The sequence below is a fragment of the Podarcis raffonei genome, chromosome 6 (assembly GCF_027172205.1).
Source record: "Podarcis raffonei isolate rPodRaf1 chromosome 6, rPodRaf1.pri, whole genome shotgun sequence".
Taxonomy (NCBI): Eukaryota; Metazoa; Chordata; class Lepidosauria; order Squamata; family Lacertidae; genus Podarcis; species Podarcis raffonei.
The window spans coordinates 58,038,972-58,051,600 of NC_070607.1; the positions used below are offsets into that span (position 1 = coordinate 58,038,972).

At 44.6% G+C, this 12,629-nt stretch overlaps 1 protein-coding gene across 3 annotated transcripts in view; it reads right to left on the bottom strand.

Annotated features, from left to right (window-relative positions):
- Positions 1-263: 263 nt before the first annotated feature.
- The window catches only part of PIK3C2B (phosphatidylinositol-4-phosphate 3-kinase catalytic subunit type 2 beta), an 85,373-nt gene continuing 73,007 nt past the window's right edge, over positions 264-12,629 (bottom strand). For all 3 annotated transcript variants that reach the window (XM_053393203.1, XM_053393204.1, XM_053393205.1), the window contains 12 exons: positions 11,802-11,931; positions 10,694-10,830; positions 9,693-9,862; positions 7,686-7,842; positions 6,429-6,538; positions 6,039-6,240; positions 5,737-5,861; positions 5,070-5,187; positions 4,212-4,293; positions 3,568-3,674; positions 3,323-3,451; positions 264-2,400 (listed from right to left, as the gene is read on the bottom strand). In XM_053393203.1, the coding sequence (XP_053249178.1) occupies positions 2,212-2,400; positions 3,323-3,451; positions 3,568-3,674; positions 4,212-4,293; positions 5,070-5,187; positions 5,737-5,861; positions 6,039-6,240; positions 6,429-6,538; positions 7,686-7,842; positions 9,693-9,862; positions 10,694-10,830; positions 11,802-11,931 (1,656 nt within the window). In that variant the 3' untranslated portion in view covers positions 264-2,211. The remainder of the gene's footprint in view (positions 2,401-3,322; positions 3,452-3,567; positions 3,675-4,211; positions 4,294-5,069; positions 5,188-5,736; positions 5,862-6,038; positions 6,241-6,428; positions 6,539-7,685; positions 7,843-9,692; positions 9,863-10,693; positions 10,831-11,801; positions 11,932-12,629) is intronic.

The following is a 12,629-nucleotide window of genomic DNA, read 5'->3' on the forward strand; positions in this document are numbered from 1 at the left end:
CTTGACCAGTGGCCATACTGGCTGTGGCTAATGGTAACTTGTTTTCAAACATTGAGTATGGGAAACTAAAGGTCAAATGACTTCTCTGAGCTGCTCAGTCATGACTTTTCTAGCCAGTTCAAATGCAGCATCCTGTGTCCTCTTTGGCCAAGCATCATCTTACCAAAATCTATTTGGGGTTAATGATGCTGCATCTCTTTGAAAAAGTCCATGCTTGCTTTATAACCCTAACGCTGCAAAGGATGAGACGACACAGTTTCTACTGAATTCCATTTCCTTTTATTTATTTACTTCAAATAATGCCACCATTTTACAACAGAGGAAGGATCCAGGGATCTGCGAGACACTGTCTCTCCCTCATTTCCTACAGAACAGGTGACATGACCAGGCCAAGGTTGTCTCACGTAGCTGCTTATCTGACTCTGAAATCCACCTGCACCTCTTATGCAGATTTTAAAAAATCCAAGTTTCAGGCAAACCTTGATCTAGGGAATGGTTAAAAAAACTTGGCTTATACCTCTCAGATACAATATTTAATTTTTTTGTTCTTGAACCTGAGAAACGTTTCATCTGTACAGGAGTCCCTGCTGTAAACAAACAGCTCAGGCTAGCTAGAAGATGACAAGCTCTGAGGGAGAGGGCTAGGCCCAATGGTGCAAGGCTCCTGTCTGAGATGGGAAACATCTTCCCCTCCATTTTGAAGTGCTCTCTTTTTCATTCAAGGAGGCAAATGGCAACCCGCAAACAGGACATCCTTTAAGAATGATTCTTAAAAGAGAGAGAAAAACGATCCAACAACACACATTCTGGTCTTTATATAATTGCAAAGAGACAAAGGTTTAAAAGCTGGCTATTCCCCCTCCCCACCTTTCTATTTTTATTTTTTTATTTTACACAGGTTTACTTCTCAAAGAAAAGGCTACAAAGGAACAGCTCATGGCCACCTGGCCTACAAAAGGCATTGCAGGGCAGTGGGTGTATGCAAAGGTTTCAGTAAGTCATGGGTGCTCAGTGGCAAAATGCCAGGTAACCTTTTAACCAGGTTTCCAGCTAGTTTGCCTTTTTCTTTGCCTCCCACCCACTAGCTCAGAAGAAGAGCCTGCGGTGACACTGAAGATGAGAATCCTGAAAAGGCTTTAAGTATTCACTAATGTAATCTGGTTTCAGGCAACAGGAAAGAAATGGCCGTACACAGGAAACTGTCACAGAGGCGGTTTGGCTAATTCAAGGAACCCATTTTCCAAAGTCACAGCTTGGGAGAAGCGAGACCAGGAAAATCGCTCGGATTCCAAAATGCAGCGTAACCATATCTAATCAGTTCCAGCTCCTCAGACTGGCCAGATGTGCAAAAGGCAATTCAGTTCAGTCAAGCAAGGAAGTAAGGTGGAAATATCACACAGCTCTTCAGATAGCTGCTATGCCCAAGGCCTTAGTAGGTGTTTAGAATCAAGAGGAATATGGTTGCCTTTTGCCTCCTAAGACAAGTCTAAATGTTAGTCCAAGAGAGCATGCCTTTTAGGTTACATCTCCAAGCAGGAAATCGAGAACTGTAAGCTCTTCAAATATATACATTACATAGCTCTCCTTTGGAAGCAAATTCTCCAAGATGGCTTGAGTTGGACCACACCAGCTCCTGTCCCAGAGATAAGGATTTCATCTACCATTTATATCCACCCCAAACATTTCCCCTCCCGCCCCTCAAGTTCTTATGCACACATTCCTTTATTTACTTAAAACAACAATAAACAACAACAACTTTTGAGGAAGTCCAGCAAGAATCTCACTGATGATATATCCTGCCTAGAAAAGCTTCTCAGCATGTGCTCCTATGTCCCATCTGGACTGAAATCATTTGTTAATTTTCTTAAAAAATTAAAATATCCCAAAGAGGGGGGTGCCCCCTATTATTTTGCCCCCCATAAGTCATTGCTCCCTTGACACAAGGAAAATGTATAAAAAGGAAAGTCTATGGCAGCCATTTTAAGTCATAAATGAATTTCCTATCATGACTCCACCCCAAAATGCTCACTCTCCACAGGAAATTAACCCTTCATTTGCAGAGAAACTTAACATCCGTCCGTCATTATTTGCAGGAAACTAAATCCTGTCAGATACACCAGGATAGAACTCCTGGAACATGCACCAATTCCCAGGGACTCCCATGGGGCCAGAGTGGTTCCAAAGACACAGCGACTGCCTTGCTGCTCCTCTTCACATGGTCCCGTGACTCCTAGAGCCCAGTTCAAACCAGCCCATCTTCTCTTGTGTCAGATCCAGGTCCCGCAGTCGGATAATGACCTCCCCAAGGAGGATGTTCTCCCAAAAGCCCTCTTCACTCAGGACACTCAGATGAAGTTCCCGCTGGTGGAGGTCTCCTTTAGGAATCCCATCATAGACAAGCTGAAAGATACAGGAAGTTTCAGGACATCAGCTAAAACTCACTCACACTCTCCTTAGAAAGGTGGAAGAAGTAGTTGCCTAGAACAGCAGTCTCTGGCCTCTATAGCAGAAGGCCAGACTATAGTAATTCTGTGTATTCTTCAGTAATACGTATGCCTCTTAATGCAGATGCCCATTTGTATATATTTTTTCTAGCATTTAGACCTAGGGTAGAAATCTGTCAGAGAAAACGGAAAATGAAAAATGCACACACGCACACACGTATAATGCCGAGTCTTTAAACTTGAACTAATTTAACTATGACAGCAGTCTCGACAGGAATTATAAAGGAGGGGTGTTTAACCCCTGGCCCAGGACCATGGCCTGGCCCCAAGTAAATTCTGACCTCCCCAAGACTCCCAAATTTGACAGCAATGACAAAGGGGGGGATTAAAAGTAGACAGTGCTAATGTAGGTGGTTTAAATCTTTCTGCCCACCCCAATGCCCTGATGGGGAAGCAAACCACCGCCTCCCTAACCTGCATGTGTGAATTCACACAACTGAGTGTGTGGGATGTCCACATCCCCTGCTGGCATGCTTCTGCCAGAGGATTGGCCAAGGGTGAAGGTGGCTCTCGAGCCAACCCCCCCACCCCCGCATTATATTGTAAGGCTATATTGTAATAAATTGTCCATGCTGCCACTCCATAGCAACATTAATAGATTTCCAAGAGATGTATAATGGAGAATCAGTTCATATTGTCCCCTACCCTGCAATACATTAACTCAAAATATGTCTGGACTTTTTTTTTTAAGCAGCTGGATCTTTCACGAAAGAATGTTGGTTTTCATAGCTAATTAATTGTTTGATAGCAACTGTGGGTCGGAGGTTTCCCACCCACCCCTGCTTTAGCCTGTAAAGACAAGGTGTGCGGCAGCATACCATTTCGTTGTAAGTAGGGTTGCATGTTTTTCTAGCGACTTTCGTTTTCCTCTTGGTGGTTTTCTGGGGATCGGGCAGAAGGTAGATCTTAACATACGGGTCGGGATCACTGCCATCTTGAATAGGCTGCTGGAAGAGAGAAAGTCAAGCCCAGTCATCAGTTGTTTGCACCACATCAGGCTGCAGAGATTTGAAAAGTTTGGCCAGTGGCTGCCACTGGGACATAGACACAGTTCAGCACTTACCAGGCCTCGGATATGCATCACCATGATAAACAGCTTGTTGTTCTTGTAAGAAACAGACAGCTTCACCTCCCCACCCAGTTTTCCAACAGGTTGGGACCATGATGCATCTAAGAATAAGGAACAGGGAGCAGTGTTGGCATGGAAAACTACCATGTCTACTGGCAAAAAAAGAAAGGAAAGGCACTATACCCACAGTAAACAGGCGTTAGCGCCTTTCCATAAAGGCCATCCTCTGGAAAACTTACTATTATTTTTTAAAATAAAAAATACAAACAAAAGCAATAAAATCAAAATCAGTACTATATTATGTCTCTGTTGCGCTTTATACTGTTTTAATTAATACAACATCTCTCCTCTGCACTACCCTATACCTGCATAACATAGTTTAATGACCAGTCTTACAGCACCATTCTGAACCTCCAGTCAGGTCCTGACACAAACTTCCAGCCTCTACTGAATAGGCAGATCCTTTCCATGTGCCCAGCACTTTCATTTTATTTGCCAAAGAATGAAGCTGTGGCTATGATCGACTTCACTCCAAGGCAGCTGCATGAGAGCATTGCCCTCCCTCAGTACTGGCCAGCATGCAGAGCCAGAGTGTTGAAGCAGATAAGTCCTGCTGCTTGTGTCCTACAGATATTTACCAGGCAGTTTGGGTGCTGGATTGGTGCCTGCAGCAACTTCGTCCCTTGGGAGGGGGTGGAAAAATGTGTACACCAGGTCACACTGCAAGAGAAGCACACCATCAGGCCACAGTTTTACTCCAGTAGCAAGTTACCTACTTTTGATATGCCTTCTGACATGAAAAGAGAAGCTTGGTTGGGCATGTTGCTTCAATTCACATAATAACTTACTTTCATAAATAAGCTAATTATTTCTTAGGCCTTCAGCTATGAAGACTCCTGCAGTTCCTTATTTGCTTAGAATGGTTATGAGCAGGCATAGGCAAACTCAGCCCTCCAGATGATTTGGGACTACAATTCCCATCATCCCTGGCCACTGGTCCTGTTAGCTAGGGATAATGGGAGTTTTAGGCCAAAAACATCTGGAGAGCCGAGTTAGCCTATGCCTGATTATGAATCTTAATACTACAGTAGCACATAACCTCAGTTATATAGATGGGAGAACCAGAATACGTAACAGGCAATCCAGTTTGCACACCCAGAGGCCATCAGAACACACCCTTGATATTCCTTACCCTCAGCTCAGTTTTTGATACTATACTTACCAAGCAAGTTCTCTTGCCTCCTATGTGCTGAGTGTTCTCCAGCAGTGGTTAAAGAAGGTCCCTTGATTTACATGTAGGCAAGGACAGGGAATGCTATCCAAAGCTTCCATATGTATTAACAAAGCTTGCTAAAGAGGAATGGCAAAAAGTGTGGAATAATTCCAGGGTCAGGCTTCTGCAGAAGCACTTAGATTAAACTATTCTACACTGCTGTGTCTGCCTGCAGTTCATCCTAAAGGTCTTGGCTAATACTACCTCGCTCCTGCCTATTTACCTCGGCCACCTCAGGAGCTGCATGGATCAGATGCCAGATGTAGCCATTCAGTTCTTCTCTCCTCCTCTCAGCCACTGCTTCTCCTCGTGAGCGTCCAATCACAAACCTGCTAGGAAAGCTGGACAATTTGGGGAGGGTGGGAGGGTAAAGAAACAGTTAGGTGTTGGGCCCCATCTATCAATGAAACGCAAAATCTCAACTGAAGAAGGTCTGCCAAATTTCTTTGCTCCCGGCTGCAACAGTACATACAAATAATTTTAAAAAGGATTTCTTCATATCACACGGATAGCGGCTGTCAGACGGATCCATTTGGAGTGTTTCAGAAACGAAACTTTTGGTTAACATCATGTGATGAGGACCATTCACACACAAACAATTAAGCACACATATAATTTTGAGAAGATGGTCTGCTGTATCACACCCACTGGATTACTAGCCAATCTGGTGAAAGAGATTCTTTCGGTTAGATCCTAAATGTGAACAAAATCCAAGCGCTGAGACTTCCCAAGGAGAAAACATAATTTTAGCGCACAAAATCAGGGGAGCATAAGCAAGTTTCCGGGAAATGAATACAAAACTAGTCTTCAAAGGTTTGCGATTCTTACAGAGGGTGTGCAGAGTAGAGTGTCAAAAGAAAAAAGGAGTTTGTAAACCAAACGGGACTAACCTGGGGAGATGCGAAGAGGGGAAGATGAGGCGCATCTTGTTGTGCAGTTCCTGGAACTCTTCAAAGGTACGCTGGATGTAGGTGACTTCGGAGGGGTTCTCTCGCTTCACCTTCACAATGTATATCTGCAAGGCAGAGAGGGAAGCAGTCCTTATGGTTCAGCAGTACCTTCTGGAGATGCTGCTCCAGCATGCAGCACAACTTGCTCTTGCGCTTTGGCGCAGCCATATGCTAGCTTCCCTAACACTGCCTCCACCACACTGACCACCTGCTGCACCAAAATGCCTGTGGAAGGGACTCACAAAGCCCTTGCTGGGATTGAAGACTTTTTCGTGACGGCAGAGGAAGACATCAAGGATCCGGCTGGACGTCTTGATCGTGTGAACACGGGGGGCAAAAGAGAGCACCGGTCGGGAGTCGGAGCCTGCAAACTTCATCTGCGCCAGATTGTGAATGAAGAAGTTGAGCTTTGTGGCAACACTGCCAAGGCTGGACTCTATCAACCTGCACAAGAGGATAAAGCATCTGGTTTGTGGGTTGACATAGAATTGACTGGTCTACCCCCTGCATTTTCAAAGACTACGACAGACCTTTCAGAGAGGACACTGAGAACGAAGATTTCTCTGTGGGAGTAGCTTGGCACACCAAGGTGGCTCCTGGCTTCCCTTCCCAGCCATCAGGATTCCCCTTACCTGGTGAAATAGGTGGTGGCATCTGCCTCAGAGTCCTGTGGTCTCAATGCATCATAAACATACTTTAGGTCTTCAAGGTCAGAAAGCTCAGGGATCCCACACGACAGCATCTGGGCACCAAAGAGGCCACGGATTAGCACCAGAAAAGAAAGAAATGCAAACACTCCAGACGTGAGCTGTGGGGATTTCATGGATTCTGGAATGTGCCACATGCTAACTGGATTTCCCAAAACCCTCAGCTTTCTTTCAAAACACAGGAAAGGCAAGTTCCCAACCCTTTTAGTTATGGTGCATATCTGCAAGCAATGTCTGCTGCAGTCTTAGGAACAAAAAGGGGTCTTTGGCAATTCAATAGTTGGAGACAGGCTTTCGTGGTTGATGCTCGGCTTGTGTCCTTATCCCAACAGTTGGAGGGGAGGGGGAAGCACTACAATTATTACTTATTTTTTACTAGAACTGGTTGTTTTTGATGTAAAAAAAGTGGACATTTTTTATTTCACTATAAGCTGACAAAACCACACATGCATGGCAGTGAGAGCGGCAAATAAACAATGACTTGTCAGTGAAAGTAAGCCGGAGTTTGTTGTTAGCTTGCTGATCTTAACTATGGGTTTACTTTTATGTGTGAATCCAGACATTGGTCTGGTTCATACAACATACTAAGTCAAACCTTAGCTCAGCTTGACCGTAGGCACATGCGGCTCCTCATCCAGGGAGCAGCGAAGCAGCAATAAGTTCCTATCTGAGAGCCTACACGTTTGTGTGCTGCATCTGCCAAGTGATTTTTGCTCTTACACACACAAATACTTGCTGGGTGACCTTGGGCTAGTCACACTTCTCTGAAGTCTCTCAGTCCACTCACCTCACAGAGTGTTTGTTGTGGGAGAGGAAGGGAAAGGAGATTGTTAGCCGCTTTGAGACTCCTTATGGTAGTGATAAAGCAGGACATCAAATCCTCCAAAAAAACCACAAAAAAACTTATACCCTTTCCCTGGTTTGGATATAAAGAAGGTCTGGATATAGACTGAGAAGGTTCTGTCATGGGGGAACTGCAGGCTTGGAAGAGAGAAGGCAGTTCTTTACTCCTCAGGTCAAGTCTGATGGTCACCATTGTCTCTGTCTCCCTATGCAAACCCTTCAAGCTCCTGCAAAGAACAGCTGAAAGTCTTTTCAGTAATAACCATGATGCACTGTCTGGACAAATGCACTGCTACTGGAGAGCAGAGGCAGCAGGAAAGTAGAAACTGGGTGTCTCACCAGGCCCAAAAGGTTGAGGAAGAGATGGGTATGTTTGCGGATCAGGTTGTAGGCCTGGCAGCAGAGATCTACAAAGTCATGGAAGCGGCTGGAGGGCTTGTCACCGCCGTTGATGACATAAGCCATGTCTGATGTGAAGACAAATGGAGCTCGGTCCCTGTACGGAAGAAATGTGCAAATGCCACAGTGATGTGGCTAATCCCAGGGACAAAAGAGTCACTATGCTTTCATTTCCAAACATACCTTAGTTGACCCAGAGAGTGCTAGATCCCATTAGATCCACACACAACACATTATTCTGAAGGACTTTGGAACAAAAGCCACATGCTTGGTATCAACAGCAGGAAAAAGCTTGAACGCATTTGACAGATAATGGGTTTTGCATTCACTGAACAAGGGCATCACAATGTGGAAACCGATAAGCCACATTCCACCGGCAACCTGCTCCACCAAGAACGTTTTGGAACAGGCTGGAAAACATGATGCTTAGGGCGTGGGAAATAGAAGCTTTTTTAAAAAAAAATCCGTAGTAAAAAGTTTGGAACTTCAAGTCCAACATTTGTCAGATTCCCTTTCCAGGTAAAGCACGTAACATGGTGCCCTGCAAAATATGCGTGGCAGGTAAAAACTTGTATTGGGTACCAACAATCTACACCCACCCACATCATTATTAATTAGCTACTGCTACAACATAGACTTTAGTTTATCCATGCAAACAGGAAGCTGGCAAGACTCCAAAGGTTGTGGGGTGGAGGCAAGGGACCAGGAGAGTGACCCAGGAGAGGGGACCAGTGATTTATGGGGTTTCACGCTGCCCCCAAGGCAGGAGCCAGGGGAGGAGGGAGGGTCAGGGCAGTCCACGATGGAGGAACATATGCAGGGTGAAGCGGAAGAGGCTGTTCAGCTGACAAACAGGTCAATAGACTCCCCACCTTGCCCTGCCCCACTGTCTCCTAGACCCAGGAGGGTCTTGAAAAGGGAAGAGCAGTGACAATTTCCAGACAAGAGAAGTCTCAGATTGTGGGCAAGCAACCCGTCACGATAAGGTATATAAGCCAGCAGGGGCGGGTGGGGTTTCCCTGTTGATGTAACTGCTCCACAGGGCCTAGACCTGTGGGCAGCTGCCTAGAGGCTAGAAACATGTGTCTGTGTGTGTATCCGGAACACTGTGGAAGCTTGCTGTACGTGCTTTTCTTGTCAACAAAGAGTTAACTGTCAAGACATGTGCCTTCCTCATCTTAGCCCACTTCTGCGAGTCCTGCAACTCCAGGGCTCATTCCTGAACACCGGCCAGAAGCGTGCACTTGAAATGTTTTAAGTATTTAAAATCTACCCTATTTAGTTTCACTTTCTTTTCGTTTGCATCAATTTTGTTTCACATTCATTTGAGTTTCATTTGAGTTTTTGCAGCGGAGACCCAGCTTGCTGCTAATAACCATGACATTTTCCATCCAAATGGCATGGCATTTTCAGGTGCTGCACTAAACAGGAACTACATTTTATAAGCAATTTTTAAAAAGACGTATCCTACAAAGCTTCCCATTGGTTTAAATGAGAGAAACAGCTGCATTTCTCCTCCTTGTAACAAATTCTGTTTTCCATGCAAACGTTGTGGAAAGTGCAGGGCTTCTACTACCACTCCAGGGCATCAGAACTGCCAGTTTTCAGGCAGATTGGACAAAGAAGCCCCATATGATTGTTGCAGCCACAGAATTAATGTTCCCTTTGTTCAGAGCTGGCATGTCTTTCACAGTTTCACAGATCTCTCAGTTCATCCTTTCCTTCCAGTCTTGCACACAGGAGTTCCAGAAATATATCAATTTGCAAAAACATTTCTATGTGAAACTAATGTGAAAAACTGAAACCATTAGTTTCATGGTGAAGCTAATCTATGTACTAGTTTAGCCCCACCTTCGTTTCCAAAAATAACATACATGCCCACCCCCAGCACCGATAATTCAGTCATCCACACACACACAGCCTCTCTGGTTTGCTTAGAGTGCTCACCTCTTGATGTTGCCAAACATCTGAGCATGGCCCAGAAATCTGCCAAAGTCAATGTGGAACATGTGCCCTGTGGTCTTGAGCATGATGTTGTCGTTGTGCCGATCACAGATTCCCAGCACATAAGTAGCTACACAGCAGCCAGCGCATGAGTAGATGAAGTTCTCCACTGCCTGGCAGATGAAGATGGATGTTATTAACACAGTAATGTAAAGAGCTGCACAGGAAAGCGGTAAGGCCAGACAAAATGCTAGAGGGAATTTTTTTGAAAAAGGTTCCTGCATTTAGGGTCATCTGGGAATATTATATTACCTGCCTATATATTTAATATATACTAGCCTGTTTTCTAGAACACCCTGGGAACTTGAGATGTCAGAAAGGCACCTAAATCTACCTTGAGGTAACCTACCCTTAGTTGTATTTACAGCTGGCATTCTACTGTGCTGTCTTTGTTTGAAGTCAGAACTTGTAGCCAGGCTTTTTCAGTACAATGGAAAAGCTCCCCACCCCCAAGCCATATTTCATACATTCTGAATAACAAGTGAAAACATTTATGTTTACACAATATTTTAAGATTAAAATGCTTGCTTGGCTTATTTACAGTGCAGTTTAGCTTCCTGGTGTTGTGTTTGTGATCTCCCTTGTGTCCAGATGTTTAAAACTGCTCAAATTTTAAATAAATAAAACCAAGGTGGCATATCTCCAGTCCAACGTTTTGCTACATAAATGAAGAAAAACGTGGGCCTGCAAGAAAAGTCAGGTGCACACCCACAAATCCACATTGCAATGCTCCACTTTGCTTATTGGGGTTGGCATTTGTCCATCTCAGGAGGCAATGGAGGAGTGCGCCTTTGGGAGTGAGGTCAAACTGCGATGGAATTATTAAAACCACTAGACTCAAAAGAGGGCACAATGGGTTTGACGTTAGCACAATCTTTGATCGTGACTTGGAGCTGCCTGGCTTTTTAACCTAAACCAAATGATGTTATTCTCGCTCTCTTCACCTTCTCGTATTCATCCTCTTTGGGGTTGTGCTTCTGCAGCCAGTCTGCCAGGGGACGATCCTTGAAGGAGCCTGTCACCCCATGCTCCACCTGGATCTTTCGTAGAGTCTCTGCGTTAGGAATCATCTCTACCATCCCTGTGAAACACAGCAAATGACTACAAGATAGGCAACAAGGGCCTCTTTCCTTCCCCCATCTAACACACATAACCAACAAAGAACCCAACGTGGACTGGTCTTTTTTTTTTTTTTTTACTGTAAAATGTTGAATCATCTTCCTCTTGCATGTAAAATGCAGCTTACATTTAGAATGGGTGTGGGAAGTTCCCATCACCCTGACCAATGCTGGCTGGAGCTGACAAAGCTGATGTCCAACATTATCTGGAGGGCTCCTGGTTCTCCATCCTGGATTCTGATGTTCAGAGAAGCAACCACTACCTTCAATGGCCCAGAAGGGGACTCTACGGTTCTTACAAAGTCCAGGTTGGACTACCTACCTATGATCTCTCTAGAATGTTAGAGACACTTGCACAGCAAGCCTCAAAGGATGCCATTATGGATAAACAATGTTTCTGTCATCGGTAACTTACTGAATTCTTTTACTAGAGAATGTTGTGGGGGCTATTTACATACTTGATTTTTGAAATGACCATGACAAATGTATGGTAGTGGCTGCAATGACTAAAAATAGGCTATATTTTAGAGCAGGGCAGAGGAACCTCTGTCCCTCAAAGTTTTGCTGGACTGCAACTCCCATCAGCTCTGGGGCACACAGCCAAGAGTCAGGGTGATGGGAATTGTAGTCCAACAACTGGAGGTCCATATGTTTCAAACCTTCTTTCAAAGGCACTTGACTTTGATTACCAGATACTGAGGGCAAGCAGGTTTTGTGGCTATTTACTGTAGGGAGACAAATTAGAGGCGTTTTTTTAAAAATTCTTAGCCTTCATCCAGAGAAGTGATATAGAACCTTGGGTATCTATTCCAGCCCCGAAAGCACTGCTCCAACAGATTTCTCCAAGAACCTCTCACCAGCCTAAAAACAACGTGAGCGCAGCTGAGGAAGAGGAACTGAAAAAGTTTCATTTTGTAGTTGGATGAAAACTTACCTCGACCTCGACCAGTAGAAAAACAGCGGAATATGACCATGCGCATGTCCAGATCTTCTTGCACCCAGATCTTGTTCATTATGCGGATCATCTGCAAAGTTAGCATGTCCTGCCGGAGGTCATCTCCGCACTGTGGAGAGTGAAACAGGGCAAGGCAAGAGGCAGTACTGGAAATCAAATCCCTGCTTCCAAAACCTTTTATTTAAGTGTGGAGAAGCAATGATGTGGATTCCCAGAGGTTCTGAAGCTATTTGGAAAGACAGTTGGTTCCTGATATTCCAGACCCTAGAGGACTACTGTTTGGCAGGCAGGTTCAGGGGGAATGGGGAAAGGAGGCTAGAGGTTAAGAGAACAGCTTGATGAAGCGTGGGGAACCTTTCTGGCTCTTGGGGTCAGGTCCTAGGCCTGCAGGCCAAATTTGGTCCACCTGTCAATCACCTGATGTTAGGTGATTATTCACTTTGAAGTCCCAAAGTCAGCAACATGCATGCAGGCCTTATAAAATGTCCTTTGCCTGAGGGTAGTAGAGCCGAAGCCTGCTTAATCTTGCAAATACACGACCAGAAACGCACACTGAAATTCCTAGCTAGTGACAATGCAGCCCATTAATGCTTTTATTTCATGGTGCATAGTTTATTTTTCAAGCCTGCTTGCCACAGACTAAAAACCTCTAATCACGTTTTGGTTTTTTTTAAAATATGTGATGGATCTTAAAAGGCACAAGAACTTACAATATATTGCTTGAACACTAGATCAAACAACACTAGAATCCCTAGATCAGGGATTTGTTCAGAAACATCTGGGCAAAGAAAAACTGTAGCCATAACC